The following is a 25,178-nucleotide window of genomic DNA, read 5'->3' as shown; positions in this document are numbered from 1 at the left end:
GATCTCCATCCCGGAGCTCCTCAACCTCCACTCAACAGCCATAGACTTGTTTCCTAGTAGGAAACTTTCTGCCTAGATTAGCTCACGATCTCAGACCTGTTTCTGCGAGGAGCCTACTGTTACAAAAAGGTTGGCCTTTTGTAAATGGAGGTACAGGAAGAGCCCTAAGGATCGAGGAAAGGGCTCGATCAGGACTGGGGCTTGCAGGTTGGGACAGCATCCCCGTGTGGTTCTGCTTGCCATTTAACTTCAAGTCCGGGCAAAAAAAAAAAGAAAAATAACGAACAGTGAGGTCATTCCTTGCCCAGGGCCTTAAGGGTGTGGTAGGTCTTGGGACCTGGGGTTCAGTTTCTCTCTCCATTCCATCTCCCATTTAATAAGTTGACATTTCTTCATAGATCTTGGAGGGCTGTGGGGGGCTTAGTGGAGGAAGTTGGCAGGCACTTTTCTGCCCCTTAAGAGTGGGTAGCAATAAGGTAGGCGTGTCCAGAACACCATTTACTTTTTCAGGCTTCAATTAGTGGAGTTCCCCACTTAAAAGCCACCAGTGTTTTTCTCTCTTCGAATTATGGTGGAGTCCCCTGTTGAGCCTGATATTACCAAAACAACAGCCAGTTCTACCCTGACCTAGCATTCTCTATTCCCCAAAAGTCCTGCTCAGACCCACAGAAGGTCAAGTTTCAGTCCTCTGCACCTTTAGGGTGTTGCTCTGCCTGTAAGCTGGGGTTTTCCTTCGTTGCCATGTCACCTGCTTGTGTGGTTTTCTGGTCAATTTCAGCTTTAGTTGCTGTGCTCAGACTCCCAAAATAAACTCCACTCGGTGGAGACTTAGACGGCACAGGGAAAGAACTGAGCGGTATTTGGCACACAGGGAGTGTTGTCAATCTCCCTGAGTGTCCCAGGAATCCCCACATGTTGTAAGTATTTACTAAATACTGACTCAAACTGAACTCTCTGTGCCAATGTGATAACCAGCTAACAGCTTTATCACAGAAGGTAGTCGACCTCACCGACTAGAAAGAACTTCCCAAGGACAAAGGCATTATCTCGGTGACTTCTCTCTTTTCTCAGGCTTCCAGCCCAACAGCACAGCAGATCTCCACCAGGCACTCCACCACTATTTTCTTGAATGATTGCTGAATGTGTCCCATTCAAAACCCTCTGTACATATCAAGGGACTTCCTCAACTCTCTTAAACACAAAGAGAAGTAACAGAGAAACATTTTTGCAGACTTTTATTCACCTGTTTTTAAAAAAAAAAAAACCTGCACCCACACCATAAACCACACACACACACACACACACACACACACACACACACACACACACACACACAGACTCAATTAAAGAGTCAGTATATCCTCTCTATACCAAGCTCACACAAGCCTACCACCAGGCCACCATCAGGGTCTATCACTGGACACAAAGAGGTAGGGGCAGTGCCCCAGCTTGGAGCCCAGGTCTTGGCCTCCTTGGCAGATCCATATGCCTTTCTTAGTTTCACACTAAGTGTGCTCATAGCAGAGTAGCCTGTTCAGGGTAAGAGATGGACTGCTGACAGACTGGTAACCGGGCCCTGGTAGCGTCCCTGCGTCGTCGGAAAGCCAGGAATTCCTCCCGAAGAGCAGCACAGCGGGCCTCGGGGCCGGGAGCGTGGGTGGTGTTCAGGAGACAGCTCTTCTCTGGAGTCTTGACACCTTCAAAGGGAAGACAGGACAGTGTATGAAGAGATACTGTGACTCACTGGCTGAAGGGCTTGGGCCTGAGGCTCCAAAGGGCCCTTGCGCAGAGTGGGCCTAGGGAGCAAGAGACATTCCAGGGCAGGGAGCCTGAGACTCAGGAATTGCCTGGGAAACAGACAGGGCAGCTCACAGCACAGGAGGGTGGGTGTGGGAGAGTGCAGCCTGCTTAGAGGGTCACATACCTAACTCTGGCTCAAGCTCAGGGTGGGCCCGAGAACTGGCCAAGCCTGGGTGCCAAGTCTCCAGCAGCTCCATGTCCCCCGGGAATTCCGAGTCCCATTCATAGTTCTCATCCACAGAGGTGTTCCTCCTGTTAGGAAGGACAGGAGGGAAAGTGTGGGCGGAGGAGTAGAGGGTAACCAGAAAAGGATGGACCTAGGGTCCTCTACAGGAAGGATTGCGCTTCCTGGACCTCAGCAGAGCTTCCAAGATAAGGGGTCTTCTGGTCTCAGGGTGGGAGTGGACCGTGGAAGGTGACGACTATGGGGGGTTGGGGGTGGAGTCGATCTAAAATGACAGGACAGGGTGGAGAGCCTGGGCAAGAATGAGAAGTTACTGACTTTACCTTTTGCTGACTGTCACCACGTGCTCCCTTCGGGGCCACCTTTCAGGGCCACTGGCCCAGCTGCTTGTGTCTCCTGGAGCTGGACTGAGGTAGCTTCCCCCTGCAGAGGGGGCTGTGGAGGGAGGGCGCAGGAAGGAAGCACTGCCCCGCCCACTGCTCTGGCTGGTGAGGCTGCCACGAGGGGCAGCAGAGAGAAGGCCTGGCAACACCCGCTCCCTCAGTGTCCAGTCAGCCAAAGCTGTGTAAGGGGGCTCTGAGGAGACCCCGACCCCCATCAGTGTCCCAGGAAGCACTGCCCTGAGGTTTGTAGGAGGTGAGTCGGGTGGAGGAAGGAAAGATGAGGTGGGGCAGGGATGACTACCCATGAAATCTGGAGGTGAGGCAGGTGTGGGCTCCTCAAGAGGTGGCCAGTCCCCATCCACATTCATCTCTCGGAAGAAAGGCAGGCTCAGGTACTGGAGCAGCGGTCCCGGACCTGGTAGGGGGCTAGGCATGGCTGCAGGAGGCTGCCCCACAGGGCTGATGTCTGTGATGCAGAGGGGCTGTGGGACCCCACTGGGGCTGCTACTGCTACAGTCAAGGGATTGGGCCAAGCGTTTAGCTGAGGTCCGAGGTTCTGACCGCTCCAGGCATAACTTTTCTTGTGGGGGTGCCACAGTGGGTCCCATCACAAAGCGCCCATCTGGGCCCCTGCAAATGGGCTCTAATGGTAAAGGTCCCCGACCAAGTGGAGAATCCGGGTGAGGGCTAGGTGGTCGGGCAGGCTCCCCCCAAAGCAGACTCTGGCGTAGGCTGGGGACTGGGGAGCCTTGAAGCTTGAACTTGGTCACGCTGTCAGGGCTGTCTGAGCCAGGAGCAGAGCTAAGGAAGGACAGAAGACTGGGGTCTGGCCTTGCCAGGTTTGTTGCACAACAGAGCAGAGCTAGGGAGAGCAAGCAAGGGCAGGGCCAGGCGGTGGGAGTGGAAGATGAACGATGTAGAACTAGTCTCCGAGCTGGGGCCAACACACGCCTATTCTCACTTCCCTTAAATTTCCTATTCCTTCTGAAAGTAACAACATAGGAAGCAGTGGGAAGGCAGGAGGAAGCCAAAAAAGGACTTACTGTGGGCCTGACCTCCCACGTGGAGAGAAGATCAGAGGTGGATCTGTGAGGACGGGAGAGCAGCAAGTGATTCTCCCGAGTCCCGGGGACTGAAACCCTCAGCCCCATTCCATCCGACTGGGGAAAGGGTATGCAGAGCCAGGTACCAGAATGCTGCCCCAGGGCCATGCAAAGGGGACGGGCATCCTTTCAAGTGGCCTATGAGTACTTCAGGACCCCAGTGATGAGAGTGGGGGAGAAAGAGCAGCCTAGGGGAGGCGAGTGATGGCACCCACCCTGGCGTAGACGTTTCCTGTGGCGGCGAGCAGCCCTTCGCCGATTCATGAGGCAGGCAGCCAGGATGCTCACAAGGACGGCCACGCCCAAGAAGCAGACTCCACCCACAACACCAGCCAATACAGGCTGGGGCAGGAGACCCGGTAGCTGTGTGCGGGATGGGTACACCTCCAGGCCTGGGCAAAGAACAAGAGAGAGGATCAATGAGCAGAGAAGCTCCATATAACCTCCAGCAACTTTCACCACCACACCCTCACCCCCACACACCGGGTTCTCACCGGAAGTGGAGATGTTGGCTATGTTACTGGGGTCACTGACGTAGCTATCAGCAAAGGCCACGAGGCGAAACTCATAGAGAACGTCCTGGGGAATTAGAGGTGGAGGGCCATGGAGCAGGTCGGGACCAGTACTGCCCTCCATAGTCCCCTTTGTGAAGACTGCAGTTAGGAGGTAAGAATGAGGTAGGACAGGAGGTGAAAATGGCCAAGTCAAGATGAGAAGGCGGAATTAGGAAAGAAGAGGACATTGACCCTTCCCTGATATGTTGCCTCCAGCACACACCTTGATGAGGCCAGGGACCAGCAGCTGAATTTCCGTGCCAGCCACACCTTGGTCCAGGATCTCCCAGCCTTGGGAGCCTTGCCGTCCCTCCAGGATGTAGCCATCCAGTCTCTCAGGGATGAGTTCTGGGGGATCCCAATGCAAAAGGACCCCCCGGGGTGTCCTCACTGCCACCAAACCTCTAGGAGGGGACAGGGGAGGTGGCATCTCTGTCGGAGGAAGCCTAGGGACAGCCGGTGTGGTAGGAAGCCCTAAATAGAACAGGCAGACAGACAAGTGAGGGATAGGAGGGTTAGGAGTTTCAGAGTCCTTCATCCTGTCCCTCCACCCTGCCCTTCCCCAACCCCAAATGCCCACATAGTCTGCTTTAGCATTTCTGTTACCCCCACACTGCTCAGTGTCTGCCCCATCTCCACCCCAGGTCTTCCTATCCACACTGCCCTCCCCACCCACCATATCCACACTGCCCTTCCCTACCCACCCCACCAATCCTGCCTTTCCCCATCCTCTTCTGTGTAGTATAGAGCTGGGGAACTCTTACCCTCAGGTATAGACAGGACGATCTCGCTGAAAGGCCCACTGCCCAGCTTGTTCTGAGCAAGGACACTGAACTGATACTGCGTGTAGGCCTGCAGCCCTGGCACTAGGAGGTGTGTAGCCCCCATAGGCACAGCCAGAGATACCCAGTCATGGTGAGCTCGGTCAGGACGCTTGGCTCTGGGGGGGTATAGGAAGATCTCATCAGCAACCACCAAAGCCTCAGAACCTCAGCCCTGACTGTTATGAACATGAGACAGCAGAGCCAGCATGTGGCTAGGCAAAGAGAGGGATGGGCAGTGAAAGGGCAGAGGGCCAGATAGGGCCAGGGTGAAGCCAGGAACGGGTCACTCACAGTGGGGTATACCAGACACTGAATCTCTGGAGATAGCCACCGTCAAAGCCAGGCTCCCAAGAGACATTGGCACCCTTGGGTAAAGGTACCACAGACACATTGGTGACGACATGGGGACTGGTGCCTGGGTAGGGGGAAATGGAAGGAAGGGAGGGAGATCAGGACCCTGAAGTAGGGTAAAGGAAGAGTAAGTCGGAGATTCTACTCTCCACCCCATTACCTCGGGGGAATCCCATACACGCAAACCCCGTCTATACACCTCCCTAAAACAATACTCCCATCTCCTGCTTCACGTGGCTCTCCCCCCCACCCCGCCCCAGTTCACTCCTGGGCCACTAACCTAGCACGTATACGTTGGTAGAAATGGTCACGTGGGCTACAGCATTTCTGGCGCTGCATTCCCATCGTCCATGGGCCTCCTTGGTCAGGGGTCGAAGGATGAGGCTGTTGTTGCTGTCCACCTGGGCCTGGCCCTGCAGCCCCCGTCCCACCTACAGAACCACTGGTCAGCCCTGAAGACACACGCAGCCACCCCTCACCAAGGGGGCCGCTCATTTCTCCAAGCAACCTGTGCCCTCCCGGTGTTGCCTCTGGCAGCCTAAACCTCCTTTCCGAGAGCACAGCCAGGGAAACAGTGGGCATGGACCCAGGTAGAGCTGAGTCAGGAGTGGGGAGCCTTACCTTGGCCCAAGAGACAATAGGAGGAGGGTCTCCCCGGGCGGAGCAAGGGATGAGTAGGTCCCGCCCTACTTCTTGGAAATACTCTTCCTTGGGCTGGTCTATAAAAGCCGGGGGAGCCTGCAGGCCAGATCTGTATTGGGAGGGGCCTCTTTCACAGCCTCTCTTCCACCTCTAAGCTTTGGTGTCCCCCATTCCCAGGTCCCTGTCATACTGTCCCGTTCTCCATCTCTCAGACCTGTGTCTTTGCTCCCAGCAGGTAGGACTGCGTGGGTAATGGGCCGGGGCAGGACTCTGAGATAGACGAATCTCTACAGGTCACCCCCTCTCTCCCCTTTGCTCTATTCCCTATGGGATTAAAACCAGACAGATACCTCATTTCGTGAATGCGTACGTGACCGACGTCCTACTGCCCGGTATCTTTTCTGTGTAGTCTGATGGCTGTTGCTATGACCACCATACGAAACAGACGTAGGAGCCCCTCCCACCGCTCTCTGACTTACTCCACCCTGCCGACATGGTTCAGAACACACATCCAGCCACCTGGCCTTACCACAGCAGGTTTGCTGCAAGCCTCACCTTGAGCAGCACTCGGGTCACAGGGGAGGATCCAGCCGTACCAAGACTGTTGTAGGGCGTGCAGGAGTATTCTCCCAAGGCATCCTCATTTCCCAGGGCAATGACGAGGGAGCCTTCTGGACCCAGGGACCAGCCAGGGAACTAGAGGGCAGAGAAAATGACAAATCGAGAAAGAAACTCAACAGAGGCAAAGCTGGGGTGAGGAGGGACAACTCAAGAGAGGAGACGACAGAGCAAACTGTTCAGGAGATAAACTCATCAGCTCTGGGTCTGAGCCTGACCCTCTCTCTGCACTCTGGTCCTCCACTTCTGTCTGTGCTGTCAAGGGGTGCAAGACCGTGACAACACAGCTTGGCACCAGTCACAGAGAATATAGCATGAATGGCATCCCTCTGGTTGAGACACTTGGGTTGTCTGCCTGCCCCACCCAGCACTCTCCATTACTAAATTCTTCATCTCCCAATCCATTTCTCTAAGAAAGTCTCCCATTCTCCTGGATGAAGTGTGGTCCCCTGATCTCTGCACCTAACTTCTTGTCTGTCATTCTGGGCTAAGCAGGAGAGCTTTTGTTTCGCTCTGTCTTGTTTTCAGGCCCTTGCTGGTTCAGACTGAGTAACCCCTCACCTGAACTGTCTCCGCTGCTTCGAAGCCTTCGGGATCTGCTCCTAAAAACTCCAAACCACAGCCCTGACACAACAACACCACTGCCAAAATTCACTGCTGCTGGAGAGATGGCTCAGCAGTTACGAGCACTGACTGCTCTTCCGGAGGTCCTGAGTTCAAATCCCAGCAACCACATGGTGGCTCATAACCATCTGTAATGGGATCTGATGCCCTCTTCTGGTGTGTCTGAAGACTGTGACCGTGTACTTATATATAAAATAAATATCTTTTAAAAAAAAAAGAGTTTTGGAAACTTCCAACGAAAATTTACCAAATGCTACAACTGTAAAAGACACTCGGTTGGAAAGACGTGATGCCTCAAGGAATTTACAGTCTCCTCAGACAAACAAAAGATTCCAATCAGCTCCGAATGAGGTCATATTAAGCTGGCATGCAGTTCTTCCTCTCAGACCCAACCTGTCATTCCAGCCTTTTCTACACCTCTCAAGTCCTTACAGGTGCTCCCTGTAGCTCCCCCTCACTGCCCGGTTTATCATTCCATCAGCACACTGTACTGTATGCCCTGCCTCGGCCAAGGGGTTTCTGCATGGAATGACTGCCCACTCTTCAAGGCCTATTACCTCACCGAAGGCCCAGAATCTGTTACAGGTCTATCCTCCACCAGACCTAAAAACAAAAGCCGTGGCCTTTCCCTGGCCTGACAAGAGTCTCTGTGGCAGTTCTGCCCTCAAGGCAACGTTCCAGGGATGGATACTTCTTCGCCTCCCCTCCACAGCCACAGCCTGACATTGGCATCTGGTAAGAAACACGTTTCCCAGCCACGGTGCTGAATTAAACTCAGCTACCTGCTGGGCTGCAGCTGGCCCTCTGACAAGAATAAAACCTAGCCAAGACCTTCCTTCCCCCATCACAAGCCTGTACCTTGTCCAGCTGTAAGGCCTGTCCGTCTTTGGTCCAGGTGACAAACAGTAGTGGGGGATTAGCACGAACCGGACACCGTATCACCCCACGCATGCCAATGGGCAGGGGTGTCTCGGGAGGCATGACTGTCACCTGGGCTGGGTCTGGAGGAATGCAGAGACCAGTTAAGAGAATAAGGTCATTGGTCTGTCTCAGGGGGAGGAGCAGGCTGTGGAAGGAGTATAGGGTTGGGGCTCAGACTTACAGAGCACAGTGAGATAGGCAGAAGCTGAGGGTGGATGCGGAAAGCCATTGCTGGGAACACAGGTATAGTGGCCGGCGTCATCAGGCTGAGTGGCCTGTAGCCACAGGCTTCCATCTACCAGGATCCGCACTCGAGACTGTAAGCGGCTGCAATGTGGCACGTGTGAAGAGGAACCTAGTCCTCAGACTAGGAGCCCCTCAGAGACTACTCATCAATCCCCTGCCTCCACTACCCAAGAGATAGGCTCCCCTACCTGATGTGGAAGACATTGATACGATCCTGGAACCAGCTATAGGTGAGGTTTGCAGGGTATGCCTCAGCCCGGCAAGCCAAAGAGACATCCTGGGAGGCATTGACTGTGTTGTTGTTGGGGGGCACCACAATGACAGGGGGTCCTGTGGGAAGTACAAAAAGGCAGGAAAGTGTCCTCAGCCCATGACCTTCCCAGAACCCTCGGGGCCCTTCTACACCTCTTCCTGGTTCTGCCCTTTGTACTAACGGGCCAAGTTGCTACAGGGCCTTGAGGACTCAAATCGGAATGTGTGATAAAAAACCCGTCCTATTCCAGAGGCGACTCCCTTTCCCAAGTCCGCCTTGTTTCACGAGGAACGACAAGTGAAACAGCCTGTTTCCTTCTGCTTAGAAACTGTATGTGGAGGAGGGTCCAGGGAGGCCAGAAAGAAAGGCAAGGTTTCCTGGCGGGCCTTCCTCATAACTATATCACCCAGTGCTTCTCTTCTCAAGTACCAAGGAGACGGATACTCCAGCAGATCATACATTAATCGGTTCTCCCCACAGTGCTAACATGGATACCTCACATGCCCCATTTGCCTTTCCTTCCAAATGAGCACAGCATACATGGGCTATATGTCACTTCCTGTGATTGTCAAAGTCCTGTGAGAACCTCTTTTTTCTTTCTTTCTTTTTTTTTTTTTTTTTTTTTTTTTTTTTTGTTGAGATCTGTGAGGACTCAGGAGGGTCCCACGATTCATGACCTAACACCAACACCCATATCCTTTCCACTGCAATGCACTGTTGGGCACTAAACTGACTGTTTCTTTACCCTTTCTCTCACCCTACAGGGCCCCTTGCTCAAACATGAGCGTCCTCCCAATCTTCCATGTGCTTCCCCGGTATAGGTCATGTTTTCTACTCTAAGTGGCCCGGTTGCCCTGCCCTTCCACCAAAGAGCACCTAGCACCAGCAGCTGAGTAGTGTGGGTGACGCTGCCCTCAGTGCTGGAGGCTTGGCAGGTGTAGTCTCCAGCGCTGCCTCGCTCCACCCGACGGATCCACAGTGTTCCATTCCGCACCTAGGTAAGGAGTCTTTAAGGAAAAGCCCTTCCTGTTTGGTCAGCCTTACACCCTGCGCTTCCAGAACTGGCCAGCAGAGGGAGGCAGCACCTCAACCTCAGGGAAGCCGATGGCATGCCCCTCCTCCGACCCATCTCCGGGCTTGGCTTCGGTCCCACTCCTGCCTTCCCGTTTTTTGTCCTCGCAGTCCAGCTGACCCCACTCACTTGCACCTGACCCTGGCCTTTGCCAAGGTCTTGTCCTCGGAATTTCCAAGTCACATAAGGCTGAGGGCTGCCAAGGGCCACACAGCGCAAGGTAACAGCCTCCAGTTCCTTCACTTCCAACACTAAGGGAGGCGTCTCCTGGAACTGAGGGGGCGCTGTAAGAGAAAGAGGCATCAGGGGCTGCCAGAAAGGCTATCATCCCACAAAGCAGAGTTCAAAAGCCAGCGAGAACTCTCAGAGCTGGAGCCTGCCCGCAGTACACGGGAATACTAGCCCAGGGTCACCTGCCTGTTGGGACCATCCTAACAAGACACACGCTGAACACAGGCTGCATGCCCGGAACTAGGGGGAGAGCCAAGTGCCCAGGGAAGTCTGGAAATCAGGAGGGGCGGGAATCAAGCTGCCTCTATCTGATTCTCCACCTCAGTATCGCCTATGAAATGTGGTTACTACTGCTTCCCCTTTGGTGGAGAGGGAGAAACAAAGGCCCTAAATAATAATAAAAAAAAAAAAAATACTATGCAAGGTGAACTGAATCATTCAGGGCCCGATATACCTTATCCATGACCTTGGCCAAGTAGTGAAAGTTCCTGACTCAGAGTCTATGGGCTGATTGGATTTTATCTGAAGAACTGAGGGCGTGAGGGAGGGCCGAGGTAAGTGGCAAGCCTTAAATGAGCAAGTATGGTGAACAATGCCAGGATGGGTAGGGCATCGGTACTGCACCGAACTCTCTCATGCCCCTTACTACCAGGGTCCCCAACATTCTCCTCCCTCCCGTCACCACGGGCTTCCCCGCTTCATACAATTGACTGTCAGGTGCACCCAGGAGCCATTGGCAAAATCCTGCTCAGGGCTGTGTTGGTCCAGGAAGAGCACGCGGCACTCGTACCAACCCTGGTCTTCCACCCGGAGCCCCTCAATCTGGAGAGATGCTCCTGTCTGCAGACGGACTCGTCCTGTGAGGAGGGAAGTCCTGAATCAAGGGCGCTGAATGAGGGGATTCTGCCAAAGCCTCCCAGTTCTGGTCACACTGGCCGTTCCCAGAGGGTGAGAATAGCCTAGGTCTGTCATCCACGAGTGAGGGTCACCAGAGGAACAGAAGAGATTGAGGTCATTGAGGGCACACTGCTACGTTCGATCCTTCTGACTGCTCCTGCCTCTCAAGAGCCGAGACCCAAACCAGACCAGAAAAGCTCAAGGCTTTGAGTGGACCGAATGTTGTGCTGAAATACACTGGACTTCCCAGACTATTAGAGGAAGGCGTCTCCTACAGGATTCACCATCCCTGAGGGACTTTATAAGACCAAGACATAAGTTCTCTGGGAATACTCCCGCTTTTGCAGGACTCTGCCCCTGAAATCTCTAGCAGTGTTTGGGGCCCTCCCAGGGACCCAAACCTCATCCACCAAAGCCTGTAATCCCTCAGAGCTATTATCAGCGGCCTAAGCGCCTTAGAGTGGCCAGAGTCCAACCCAGGCAGGCAGCAGCGTCAGCAGCCTCCAGAGCCCAGCCCAGCCCCTCTACGCCCCAGCTGACTGATCACACGCAGCCCCACAAAACCACACACCACAGCACAAAAAAAAAAGACCCTTGGTTCCCACCAACTCAGCACCCACAGCACACCACTAGGCTGAGACGTGCTCGCCTGGTCCCCTCAGGACCCTCCTCTGAGGGAACCCGGCACCCTGATGGCCTGAAATATCTCTAGCAATGCAGTCTCCCTGAGAAAGGCATATGCTTGGCAGCCCCGAGTACCCAGGCACACGTCCAGTTCGGCCCCACTCTCCTTTGCAAGTTACTCCACCTGTCCATTTCAGTTTCCTCAGTCAGAATGAGAGAGGGAGAAACCGGAATACGGGCGGAAGGCAAGAGATGATGCAGGGGAAGTGCATAGCGTCTGCCATTACTGGAGGCTCCCAAAAAGGCCGTTACACGAGTAAGTGAAGATGCATCTTTGAAATCAGAAGCCTGCACTCAACCTGGGCCCCACCCCTCATCCGATAACGTGGCACCTCTGTTTCTTCTTCTACATCAGCGAACTGTACCAACCGCCATGCACCAGGCTGCCCTACGTGGAGCCTGGCACAACCCGGATTCCTATCGCTGTCTGCCATTTACTTACTTATTCCATCGTTCAAATCCTACCTCCTAAATGTTAGTATTTCCCTCACTGTCATCTTCCACCCTGAAGGCCCGCAGTGTCTCTCACCTACGTCATTCAGGGGCTCTGTACCCCCTACTCTTAGCAGTCGCCCATCCTCACTTTGACCTCTGGTGCGAACGAATGGTATTTTCTAAAATGCACAGGACAGACAAATGGAGCTCCCAGATGACACCCTGCCTATCCCAGTCCTCCCTGGTAGTGGCGGTCTCACTCCTAAAGCTGCCGGAGTGCCACCCACTCCTCCAAGCTGTTTCCACTCCACTTCTAGGGTGGCCTATCTGAAGGAGAAACTCAGCCCGCGTGCTCCTTGATGGCCCTGGAAAGATGAGAGTGGGAGAGAGATCTAGGGCAGCTACTGATCTTAGTGGCCCTTTTTAATTCTTAACCGTTGGTCCCTGTGGCTTCTTCAGAATGGGTGGGCCTGCTTATAGGTCTAGGTGTATAACCCCCCACCCGGGAGATAAAACCGCTTACCATGCAGGTAAATATTTAACGTAATACCCTTCCTCAAACCTGCAGGATTCCTCGTTCACCCTGCTCTGCCAGGCCACTGAGCCAAGCAGACCCCAGACGGCAGCCTCCTCAAGCCCCACAAGATGGAAGCTTTCATCATGGTGATGTGTGAGCTCCAGAGTGAAGACAGAAAGGCTGAGCCCTGAATATGAGCTTATGTAATATTAGACACTGTCGCCCTACCTAATCCTCCCAAAACATCCATCACCGATGAAGGACCTAATGCTAAACTTCCTTCCAAACTTTCATAGCTATTAGGAGACCTAGCCGGGTCTACCAAGTCAGAGCGCTTTCTGCTGACCGCTGTCATTAGAATAGAGTGGTGTTCAGGGCACTGCGCACAATCTGATTTCACTCAAGAAACGTCGCCAGCTGATGCCTCACACTGCTCACGTCTGGTAACCAGAACATTCGGAGCAGCGTGTTGTACAAACTAACTTCCCTAGGAGGTCCAGAGAGGCTGCAGTGTTTCAAAACAAGGTGACCGGAGTGGCACTTCCTGTGTCCCGACCACACCTCCCACAAACCCGCCCTCCCCCCCCCCCCCCCGTGGGACCAAACCTAAGGAACTTCAGATCTGCCTAACACGCATCGTCTGAAAAGGAAAGAGTCTGCTCTCTTGGGCTCTGAAAAGGCAAGAAGCCCACACTAAATTTAACCATGAACACAGACAAGTGAGCATTCACACAGAAGTTCAAATCATGACTGTGACAGTGCCCACATACTGCACGATGAAGCCAGGGGCACGAGGAGGCATTTTGGGACGATGTAGGGAGGCAGACAGCTCGGAAGGATCAAAGGCAGAAAGGTGAGATTATTAGGTGCTCTGGACGGACAATCGGAATTGATTCATCAAGCAACTAAGCGACTTAGGTCAGTCACAAAGCACAAGTCCAGCTGCTCTGTTGAGGCATCTCTGAAACTCCCAAGAAATCCAGCACAAAAGTCAAGGGCCAAGAGCCAGCCTCACAAATTCAAACACCGCCCTTCCCCCTTTCACAACACCCAGGTGCTGCTATGTTTAAATACTTTAAACACAGTAGTTTACTTAATCGATTAGTCCTAGACCATTTTCTATTGCTTTTTGCCACTCCTGTACTGGTTTACACATCTAGGATCCTGTACCCCACAGCTTCTAGAACCCCTAAAACCAGCTTTCCTTTCAGTGTGGTCCCCAGAGCTACTCTCACTCATGATTCTAGGCCACCAGCCTCATGGCGGTCCCAGGCCATCTCCTCCCTCACTTGCCCACAGGGTTTATGACAGAACAGCATTGTCCTCAGCAACCTCCACCTCCTGTTGCTTAGCAACTGCAATTGTGAGTCCCCTGAACAAAGGCGGAGAGGCCCCTCCTGAACCGTGAAGCAGTAAAGGGTTAATGGGCTCAGAGGCCTCCCTCTGGGGTCTTCACCAGAGCAGGACCCAAGTGGCTGAACTCAGGGGCAAGAGTGGGGACAAAGGCTAGAAGTAGGGGGTAAAACACAAAGACTTGCAGGCTGGAGAAAATCCACAGGTAGACGGGGGAGCTCTAGCCATCTCTTGGCTCATCTGCCCAGAGCCCAAGAGAAAAGCCCAAGACGGATGCTGGGGCAAAGGCAGAGTCCCACATCCCCCAGGTGGAGTCTGAAGGAAGGAAGCTCTTCCCACCTCCCCACCACCACCCCCTGCCTTGCCTCAGCCTGGCAATCATTTGAATTTGTCCGTCCTTAGCCCCCGAAACCAAAGACCCCTGGGCACAGGCAGGCACAGACAGGAAGGCCGCTCTGCCTGTACCATTTCTCTCCACTCGCGCTAATTGGGGCCCACTTTCATCAAGTCCCCAGGGCTTGTGTAGACAGACACGCACACTCCCAACTAGGCTGTTTGCCAATAACTGCCCCCAGTTTGAAAATAAACTCTCTCCTGCCGGCACCTGCCAGCACCACCACCTCCCTCAGTTCACCAGCCTGTGACAAGGGCCCAGCCAATCCCAGGATTTCCCTCAGGATTCAAACCAAAGGCAGACAAGGCACCCCAACAACATCTTCCCAGGCAACCTTTCCCTCCTGAAAACAGAGTACCAAGGCTCTTTCTTACCCAGCAGTCCAAATCTACCCTTAGGGCCTCCCTCAGGCCCTCTGAGGCCTTATAGTAAGCCACTCAGATTAGGGCTCCATCCAGGATGCAAGCTAGGGTGCTGTAGAAGACTCCAGGGAGACCTATACCGTATGCCTCTACTGTAGCCTCTAGAAGCACAGACCCAGCCAATCCCATCTATGCCCAGACCTTTGGGGGAAACTGATCGGGAGCCTCCTCCAGTAACCCGTCTGCGTCCATGCTCTCTGCAACTGACAATCAGACTGTGCACCTCATACCCAAAGAGCCCACGTCCGTACCCACTCTGCTGTCCCTTTACCCCACTCCCTAAAAGCTTGGACCCTCCAAACTGGCATTCTGAACGGCAGGGAAGGGGATGACACAGAGCAGCAGATAGAAGACCCAGAGACCCAGAGATAAAGCGGGGATCAAGACGAGTCTGGAAGGTTGCATGAGATGAGAACAATTAGCAAGTCAGGATGGATCCTCGGGATACAGCATCTCCCATGCAACACGCCATCCACAGCGAAGACAGCAACGCTCTAATGTGTGCATGCATCGCGTGCAGATAAATGAATCCCTCGACGGAGGAGCACAACTGGGGAGGAGCAGGGCCATGCTGGCTAAGCGGTCGGAGCAGGGGAGCAGGAGATGAGATTGGAGAGAGCGAGGAGCAGCCTACCTTTTGCTGGTGACACTCCCCCTCCCGCCTAAGGACAACTCTTACCCACGTAATCAGGGTCAATTCGGGGAGAGTAGAGGCCGAACTGGATGAAGATGGGAAGCAGGAATCCAAAGCGCAGCCACTCGATGACATGCAGAGGGGGGCGGCCAGCTGGAGGCAGCAAGTCACAGCCCAGCACTGCACTCTCCCCAGCCCGGCCCACCACAGAGACCACCTCAGGCTTCCTTCGACCTATGAGGTGGGTAGCATGGGGAACAGCAAGGGATCAAAATGAGATGCGGGAGGGGGAGGCTTCGTCAACAGCTCTCAAGTTGCCTTAAGATTGCGTGATTGGGGGGGAACCCCAACCTCTCCAAACCAGCCCTAGCCCTCTCCTACTCTCCAATTCTCACAGATAACCCCTTACTGAACAGTCACATCCCAGGGTGACACGGAGCTGTTGGTTCCCTGGGGTCTGGCTCACCGTCAGCCCCTTGGCTGAGGATCAGGCTGAGGATGGTCAGACGGAGACACCAAATCATAGCCCAGCTGGCCTGCTCGCCCGGCCCCTCCTATCCACAGGAGCCCAGATGGAGGGGCCGGAGGAATGTCCACTGCCCGGCAATCCCAGAGAGCACCAGTCACGTTCTGATCCGCCTCAGGCAACCAGTTTCAGCTCTCACTCTTCCAGTTGGTGCCTAGCTCACTCAACACCCGAGGGAGAACCACCAGACCTAAATGCAAAATATAAGGCAACATACAGAGTCGGTCAGAGGAGGAGTACAGAGGAAAGCCCTGTCAGAACAAGGCACAGGGAAGAAAAGAGCTATAGAGGTAAGGAAGGGACCTGCACAGAGACAGGAAGGACCCTTGGGTTGCTCTGCTGGGGTTTCATTACCGCCAGACTCTACCACAACCAAGCTCCTAGCTCCTAAAGCAGAGATCTTAATCCCTGAGATTGAGCTAGGATGGGAACGCTAGGGTACTTGAGGATGCTGTCTGGTGGAGGCTGCACAGGTAAGGAAACGGATCCAGGAAAAAGCAAAGGAATTTTGGGAATGCCTGGCAATTGATACAATATTCTTAGCAAAGTGAGCAAAGAAAACTAGGGGGTTCTCATACAAAAGGAAAGGATTTATCAGGAAAGCCCTGGAGATGAAGACCATCGTGGAGTAGCTAGCTCCCCAAGCACCCCCACTCTTCTTTCCTTCCTCCTGATGTCAACAAGGCAACAGATAACATTCATTCATATTCTCTCCTCTCTCTCTCTCTCTCTCTCTCTCTCTCTCTCTCTCTCTCTCTCTCTCTTTCTCTCTCCTGGTCTGATCAATAAGGATCCTAAGGATCTTGCTCAGAAACAGATAGCTAGTCTAGAGCAAATTTAAGATAATCTAGCCCCTTACTCAATAGCAAGCACCCACACCCAATTCTTCACCCTATTCCCCATGCTCTGTGGGGAGCCCTGGAGCCTAGAGACAGTCTCCACTCCATCCACACTGCTTTTGGCAGTGAGTGAGTCAGGGGCTTGAGAGAGGAGGAGCTGGGGGTGGGAGAGGGAGGCAGCATCCTCCAGGTCTGGACAGATCCAGGGCTGGCAGCTGTAGCCACTTTCTTCGTGATGTTGCCAGAGAACCCTCCCTCTGCCAGACACCCTGACTTAGTGCTTCACCCTAATTACTCCTACACACTCCTCTCTAGTATCCTGGGGGTGCCAGGATTTGCCAGGCCCTTCCTTCCCCCTAACCCTAAAGGCATGATCTGGAAGAAACAAAAAATGCTTTTAAGTCCCTATGATACACAAAAAGAACCCTAGAGCATGGGAGGTAGGCACCCCTGCCAGCACCACCCTCTCAGCCTCTAAGGCAGTCACCAAGAAGCAAAGGGCCCTGACCTGGGCCTGGCAAACCCAAGTGGACTCTGCTCTGTGGCCTCCACCCTCTTCTTGGCCTCCCACAATTCAGCACTGTCAGCAAAATACCCTTCCCAGGGCAGTATCGTCCCTGCCTCTCTGCATAATGTCCCTGTATGCCTGACTCCTGATAATCCCCTGGCCTTCTGTTGCACAGCCAGCTCTCCTGGATTTCCCCAGAAAACCTTCAAATTGTAGCACATAGAAGCCATTCTCTTCCAGCTCCACCAAGAATCTTGGTGATTCTACCAAGAATGCCTGATGACCAAAGCATCCCCAGAATTTACCCCAACTCCTACTCCCCATCCGTCTTCGGTCCTTTCGGTCTTTCCATCCAACACTCCTCCTTTCTTCCAGGACTCCCATCCCAGCCACACACTTTTCAGTGTCTGCAAAATTCCAGCGTCTCACACCTAATCTCCAGTTGCAGCAGGTCTCCCCTCAAAAGCACTCCTGGCTGGCCTCCTTCTGAATTCCCATTTGCCCTCCCCCCCACCCCACCCCACCCCCGCTTTCCCGGGAATCCCCCACCTCCCCAATTCTCCCCGGCTCAGCCCACAATACACTTCTGATAGTCTACCACAACAATTCTCTTTTCCCTCGCATTCTCTGGCTCCTGGAACGCCTTTCTTTTGGAACCCGCCAAGAACTCCCCTACATTACCTCTAAGACTCTTCCAGATCTCGGGGAACCTATCAGTAATTCCACTTCGCTTCCAAAACTACCCTAGTTCTGCTCCCCCAGATAATTTCACTTCTCTCTAGAGCCCTCCCGCTTCCCTCTGTCCCCCACAACTACACGCTGTTCCCCTTGTCCCCGCTGGCACCCCATTTCTACCCCCAGGACACCCCCACCCTCACCTGCTCTGCACCGCACAGCTCTGCTCTCGCAGCCACACAATAGGGGGCGGACCCGCCTCCCCGCCTTAGATGCCCCGAGCGCCTCCCGTCGCCCTGGAGACCGCCAATCCCCCTCCCGCGGCGGCCAATTGGAGCCAACAGAGGCCGAACAAGGCGGGCGGGACCCCCGAGCCGCCTGGGAGTTGTAGTTTAGAGAGAGAAGGACGCGGTCGCACGTGGGCTCTGGTCGCCCCCTCGTGGAGCTCTGTACAACTAAGCGAGGGAAGGCTGATCGCCGCTTCCCGCCTCGAGTCAGAGGGGCTACTAGGTCAAACAGATCGGTGCACCTAGGACCGCAAGAGCCTACCCACTTTGCAGGCTGCTTGCAGGCCCTCCTTCCCTTATAACCTACCTGTGGCCTCCCTCCCCCCCCACCCCGCCCCTTTCTGAACAAGCGTGCTACAAAGGAGGCATCGGAGGTTGAAATCTGAGCTAGGGGCAAGAGCACTAGGAGGAAAGCACGACTCCCCGCCCCCTCCCTGGGGATCCACCCAAGTCTGGGGCCCATCTGATCTCTTCTATCTTTATCCCCACCCCCACCCATTTCCTCTCGCTGGACTGGAAATACCTGTCTGTCTTGGCGAGCTCCCAGCTTTTACCCAGGCCCCTCCCTTGTGCTGAGCTCTTAGATTGGGACTGCTAGAGCTTTTAGCACCACCAACCTAGAGAAATAAGCCCCGGAGGAGGAAATGACAGGCACCCAGACAGCCTGCCACTGAAAGAGAATGGATGAAGTACCTGATCACGCACTGAACCCTTGCAGGGTGCCAGACCCTGGGATAGGCACGGTTTACTTTATTGCTCGTGTAATCTGCGCTGAAACTCCGCAGAGTGAGCGCAGCTCTCTGTATTAGTGAGAAAACAGCGGCCAGACCAGATGAAGGACCTTGCCCAAGATTTCCCACCTAGACACATACAGGGTCCGAATTCAGATCCAGCAGAAGTCACTGTTAGAAAAGAGGTGCGCCCTAAGCCCTCCTCAGCTCCAGCAACCACGTCATCACCTCTTGGACATTTTATCCACAGGCAGAACTAAAGCTGCCCTCAGAAACCTGTACTCGTCTTGGCTCTCCTGTGCGGGTGTGTGCCATTTGCTTTCCCACCAGGCTCAAGCCACATTGTCCAGATATGTCCCAGTGAGCTCCTTCAGAAGACCTCCATGGTAGCAACTTACTGTCCTCCCCACAGTCTGGCTCTGGTAAAACATTGAAATCATGGTCGGGAACCCTTAGGGAAGATTTTAAGCACACCTATGCCACTGTCTCACCACCCCCTATAGTGGCCATCCAGATCAGATCTCATTGCTGTGGTTGGCCTTCCATCTCTAGTAAGGCCTGAGAGTGGAACATTCTTCTAGGTATAAGTGCCTGGGTGCTTTGAGCCACGGTAAGAACTTGGACTGGGGGAAGGAGGTGGGAGCACAAGCACACACAGTCTTTTCAGTGCTGTGAAGAGGTGCCATGATCACAGCAACTCTTGGGGCTGGCTAACTGTTCAAAGGTTTAGTCCATTGTCATCATGGCGGGAAGCATGGTGACAGTTGGCATTAACCTATTTCAAATGGCAAGTAAGAGTGTCCTACCACATACTGCCACATTACTATCCCAGCTTCCAGAGGTACACTCGCTTCCAGGTTTCAGCCTGTTTTTCCAGGCTGTTTTGGGCTTTCTCTCTTCAGAGACTGGCTATGAGAAGAAGGGATTCTGCCAACTGCAGGGAGATCCCTGGACCAACCACAAAGGGACTATTTGTTTCTCTATGTATGCCAGCTCCTAAAAGACATGAGATATGGGCCATCCCTGTCTGGGAAAAAAAAATGAGCACCAGCTGTTTTTCCCAGGCAGACCCTCACCTTGCAGTGGCACCAGTTATGACGGAAGTTGAAGCTATAGACCTTTGTTTAAGACAGAACTGTTCGACCTAATGGAGGCCCAGATGACCAGCCTCAGGCCAAGAACTGCTTTCTAGAGTCCTAACTCTTAGAATATCAGTTTACAGTTTTAGGGGTGAATTGGGAGCTAGTTTTTCAACCTCCACACATTCTACCTAAGCTCTAAGATAGCCCATCTCCTTCACAGAAACTCAGGGAAGGTGTTCTCTGTGCACATGGACTTGGCTTCTGAATCTGTCCCCCACTCCTCGAAGAGCCTCCTCCTAGTTTGCCCTAGTAGTCAGATCATGTGCCCTGCTTTTCTTGGTCTCCATGGTCCCCCGATGCATCTTCCTATACCGTAGACTTCATATTCTTATTCTTGGAAGACACTTTCGAAATCAGCGTCCTCCGCAAAGACAGGAAAGGCGTCACACCACATGGCTCTTTTCCTACCCTTCAGGTTCCTCTTCCAAGGCTCTGCAGGGATCCCAGCCCATACCAACTTGGTGGGAACATAAGGACTCCAAGAAGCTACACCTATGACTTCCTTTCAATTATGCGTTCTTTGTGGAACTGAACTGTGGCTCAATGGATGTTGGATAAACACAGTATCCCAGACCAGGGGAAAGGGACAGAGCAAAACCAAAATCTCCCGAGATCTCACCCAGTTCCCTCCTTGGTGTATCTTAGATCAGTCACCTCCACTGATTTATTACTCACCCTGTCCTACTGACTGAGTAGCTTCTCTTATACCTGCTCCTCCCCCAAACCCTGGCAGCTGCCTAAGTAAAATACACAAGATCTGATTTGGGGAAAATTATATGATAAGCATGTCAGACCTAGAGCTATGGAAAAAGCAAAAGCAAAGAGCTCCACACTGATACAGAAGGCCCATCAACTTAGACAGGGTTTCTCCATGTAGCCCCCTGACTATCCTGGAATTCAATTTGTAGGCCAGGCTGGCCTTGAACTCAGAGATCTGCCTGTATCGGCCTCCCAAATGCCGAGATTAAAGGTGTGCACCACCACCACACCCACCTGAACAGTATCAATCTTAAGTGAAAGTCAAGAACGCAAGATCTTGGCAATTGATCCAGCAAGTCGTCACTTCTACCAGGTGAGCAGCAGGGCTCAGAGCAGCTGGCATCAGGAAGATAACAGAGGTCACCAAGCTCAACTATAAACCAGAGAGGTCCTTCTGCAGGGGCCCCTCCCACCTTCTTGTGGGACGGGTTCTATGTAGATTTGGTATACTGGGTAGGAGGTAAAGTTGCAGCCAGAATAAAGACAGAGCAGGAAAGCAAAGAGTCTTAGACATAACACTTACTCAGAATTCTAAATGAACTACCATCATTTACAACTCACAAGTTCAATTATCTGAGAAAGCCTCTCGGTGTAGTTTAAAGTATATAAGACTTAGGATGGTGGAGAATAGGACGCATATAGCAAAAACAAATATTTCACTCTAATGGGGTCTTTGGACTCATTTTCCCATGCAGAGGCAAGTCTGAAAGGGGGCATGGATTTCAATAAAGATGCCCAGACAGGTAGTTGAAAGAATAAAGATTTTAAACTATGCCCCACTGACCCTGCTGTGAGGACAAGTGCACCTCACAGCAAAGAATAACATAACATGTTTTGGGGATGTAGCCTGGCTATAGCCACCACAAACCATCTGGCCTCGATAAGGCCTGACTCAACAGTCCTGAGAAAAACGAAAATTAGGGTCAGCTTGCCCCAGAAGCAGGGTGGCCTAGAGTTGAACTGAGCCCAAGTTACAAACCAATGAAATTGCTTTGTGTGGGGCTGGAGAGATGGCTCAGCGGTTAAGAGCACCCGACTACTCTTCCAGAGGTCCTGAGTTCAATTCCCAGCAACCACATGGTGGCTCACAACCATCTGTACAGAGATCCGACGCCCTCTTCTGGTGTATCTGAAGACAGCTACAGTGTACCTATATATAATGAATATATAATGAATAAATCTTAAAAAAAAGAAAAAGAAATTGCTTTGTGTGACTGTTGCCAACTACCTATGTAATTTTCCCTATAAATACCTTCCCCTAATCAGGCTCGGGGTCGACTCCTCTATCTCCTGTGTGAGATATGTGTCGTCCCCAGAGCTCTGGTTCCTCAAATACACCTCTTGTTTATTACATCAAGATCGGTTTCTCGTGAGTTCTTGGGGGTTGCGTCGTCTCGAGATTTGAGTGGGGGTCTTCCCCACCCCGGTGGTCTTTCAGTAGTGAGAGTGGGAAACAGATTTTTCCTGGACTTTCCAGTGCAAACAGAAGCACCAGGCACAGCTCCCCCATACTGGTAGAGACTTGATTTTATTGCTAGATGGTGTCTCTTAGGAAATATGGCCCTTTTCGGTGTTCAACTCTGATCTCTCCCACCTATTCCCCAGATAATTTCTCTAAAGACTGAAACGAAACTCAGAAGAGGACCTCAAAGGCCAATCAGACTGGAGTAGAGCTAGACTTCCCCTTCTTCCTCAGTGTAATTCGGTTTCTCTCGAGCTTCCTCTCCCTTGGCCTCTCAGAGTCTTTCCAGGCTTGGGAGATGCAGACTCCCACAACTAGAATTACCAAGAGTAAGAGAAGGACCAAGCTCTTGACCAGGAAGCAGAACGTCGAAGGCTTCTCCGGATATCCAGGATCTGGGATAGGGAGAAAAGAAAGTAGTTCAGTAGAAGACTGGTAATTTTAGTGGGCAGACATCTACCTAGGGTTTCTCAGAAAGGCTCTTGGGTTAATAATCAGCTCACATCTTGTGGCAAATCTCTCTAGAAATACCTATTCTGTGCACACAAGTTCAGGGACTAAAATCTAGCTATCAATCTCAAGTCACGTGCAGAAGACTCCTCTGGAAATCCAGAGCAATTGACAAATTGGAGCCACTCCCCGATCCGGTGGCAAGCACCTGCAGGAGAGGGTTATGTTCTAGAGTCCTGATATGTGCCTTAAAAAAGAGTCACAGGCAGGGTGGGGGAAAGAGGCAGCATCTCAAGGCACAGAATTTGCATTCAGGCTCAGGAATAGTGTCTTGGGCTCTGGTACCTGCACAGAAGGACCCGACAGAGATGGGACGGGAACTGATGTTGCTGACAGGGTTGCTGACCCTGCAAGTATAGGAAAGGGCTTTGTCGCCAGGCCTCCAGGATGTACTGAGAACAGAACCTTCATGGGATGTGTTAGCGCTGTCCTGTGATGAAAGCCAGATGTAGGTCACGTCCCTGCCTGCTCTCTCTGTGGAGCACGTCAGAGATATGTTGCAAGTACCTTCCTCTGAGATGTTAGAGTTCACAGTGATGTGGGGCTTTGACAGCCGCCCTAAAAGAGAAGAAAACAGACCCAGTGAACATTCTGGAGTTGGCTCTGTTTTCCAAGTTTCTCAAGCCTTGGGCATTCCTGCTGTCTGGAGAGGCCCTTTACTCAAACAATAACTAAGCAAAAACCAAATAAAACAACTGGATAACTGTGGTTACAGGGTCCCAGAGGATATGCTGAAACAGATGCCCAGCCCCCTGTACCTTCTAACATCACTCTCTTAGTTTTATACCCTCTTACCTCCAAATCCTCTTCTACCTCATTGATTGCACAGAATAGTATCACCCCTCCCCCCCGCCTAAAGACATTTACATTGTAATCATCTCTCCAAGTCCCAAAGTAGATTCAATGTGGCAGGTGGAGAAGAAATTGTGTTTCAAGTGGGGGAACAAATGTTTATTAATCCTCAAACCACTCGGGGGGATAAAGGCCTCGAGAGCTGTTTATCTAGAGCAATCTCCTTGGTGAGAAAGGGCTCTTGGATGCTCTATACTCGGTCTTTATCTTTCTCACTGCTTTGGGCACCTCCATGGAAACAGCCGCAGTGCCCAGTGCCTCCTTGTTCCTATTCATTCTCCCTGTGACTAAAGCTCAGGCACTGGAACAGACCACACCACAGGCGGTCTGCCTTCCAGTTTCAGCCTCTTATAGCTTACCACAGCTCCCAAGTTTCCACGACAAGCCCAGGAAAGCCAGAATAAAGAGGTTCTAAACTCACGGTAGACATGGAGAGAGTAAGACTTCGTGATAAGGAGCTGGGACGTCTTCAGGTTGACTTGGGCTTGGTAAAGCCCTGAGTCCTCCCAGGTCAGATTGCTAATACACAGGGAGTAGCTGGACTCTGGGATGCTCACTCTGCCCTGGTATCGAGGATCCACTGACATGAGGATGACTCGCTGCCCCTCTTTGCCTGGCATCACGGTGGCAAGGTTTTTTTGAGAGAACCAGATAATGTTGTCAATTTCTTCATTGGATAGTATTTCCAGAGAGAGGTTGACAGACTCTTGAAGGACAGCAACCACTTCCTCAGGGTCCTCATCATCTCCAGAAAACCCTTTGGCTGAAAAAGAGATGCTCTCAGCCTGGCTGATATCCCTTGGCGGCTGCAACTAGTTAACAGGGTGGCTATGATTCACCCTCATCTGAGCACCTTCTGTAGCTCCATGTATTGTACGACTCTCTAGCCACCTCTTGTAGTTCTGGATTTCCACAGCACCTGAGTTGATTGGGGATGGTCCCCATGTATCTCTAAACCATTTTCCTTCTTTCTTGTCCTTCTGGAACTGCAACCCAATGCATGTCTCCCAGATATCCTCTCTCGTCCTCTCATTCCTTGGAGATCAGAGTACAAGCTCCCCCAAACTAGCCTAAGATCCAGGTATATCACTCATAGGTACGGCGTACTCAGCACGATCCATATCAACATACAACAGTAATACATGCGCACCCACGTTTATTGCAGAGCGAGTCACAATCAACTTTGGTGCCCATCAACAGAAGGGCTGACACATTCATCCCCAAAGGAAGGGTCTTGGTAGCCTAAGGCCAAGTAGAACAGTGGGGGTATAAAGACAGTCTTATATAGGAGCAGGTAGCCACTCACCTTCATGAAGCAGCAGCAGGAGTGACCACAGAAGGGCCCCCATATCTGCAGCTCCTACCTGGGAAGAGTGACTTGGTCAGCTCCCTAGAAAACACAAGCTGGTGAGGAGTCCATAGAAGCAGACTGACTGTCTCTGTCAGAAAGCAGAGAGAAAAATAGTTCTCGCTCCAACTTCCTCTGTACACATTAAGCTCCTCCCTGGCCCTCATGGAAAACCATCTCTCTTCAGTCTAACAGTCAGATGATGTATCCACTGTCTCAGATGGCCCATCCCCCAAACTCAACCCAAATCTCACTTCCTAATACAGACTTTGACTTTCTAGTTCCCGCCATCTGCATGCCCAGACCCCATAGAAATCACATATGCATGCGCTAGCCAGCTGTCGGCCCTCAAAACACTCTCTCTAACCCCTCAGGATTTTCTATGCTGCTGTGATCT

At 52.5% G+C, this 25,178-nt stretch overlaps 2 protein-coding genes across 6 annotated transcripts; both read right to left on the bottom strand.

Moving 5' to 3' along the window:
- Positions 1–1,218: 1,218 nt before the first annotated feature.
- On the bottom strand, positions 1,219–17,934 carry Igsf9 (immunoglobulin superfamily, member 9). Of its 3 annotated transcripts, none has more exon segments than NM_001107197.2 (21): positions 1,219–1,697; positions 1,925–2,052; positions 2,308–3,168; positions 3,411–3,453; positions 3,686–3,862; positions 3,965–4,049; positions 4,248–4,498; positions 4,789–4,964; positions 5,140–5,263; positions 5,480–5,630; positions 5,821–5,937; positions 6,397–6,537; positions 7,942–8,084; positions 8,186–8,331; positions 8,439–8,580; positions 9,380–9,497; positions 9,705–9,859; positions 10,511–10,663; positions 15,188–15,376; positions 15,609–15,858; positions 17,894–17,934. In NM_001107197.2, coding segments are annotated over 20 exon segments (3,540 nt in total). In that variant the 5' UTR covers positions 15,667–15,858; positions 17,894–17,934; the 3' UTR covers positions 1,219–1,515.
- A 4,184-nt stretch (positions 17,935–22,118) lies between these two features.
- On the bottom strand, positions 22,119–24,902 carry Slamf9 (SLAM family member 9). Of its 3 annotated transcripts, none has more exons than XM_087580299.1 (4): positions 24,740–24,868; positions 23,855–24,196; positions 22,987–23,139; positions 22,119–22,466 (listed from the first exon to the last, which is right to left on the bottom strand). In XM_087580299.1, exons 1-4 carry the CDS (start codon positions 24,780–24,782, stop codon positions 22,267–22,269), a joined length of 738 nt encoding a protein of 245 aa, XP_087436425.1. In that variant the 5' UTR covers positions 24,783–24,868; the 3' UTR covers positions 22,119–22,266.
- Positions 24,903–25,178: the final 276 nt, after the last annotated feature.

The sequence above is a fragment of the Rattus norvegicus genome, chromosome 13 (genome assembly GCF_021556685.1).
Source record: "Rattus norvegicus strain SHRSP/BbbUtx chromosome 13, alternate assembly SHRSP_T2T, whole genome shotgun sequence".
Lineage (NCBI taxonomy): Eukaryota > Metazoa > Chordata > Mammalia > Rodentia > Muridae > Rattus > Rattus norvegicus.
Note: the sequence above shows the minus strand (reverse complement) of the source record. Positions and strands in the feature narration are given on the sequence as shown.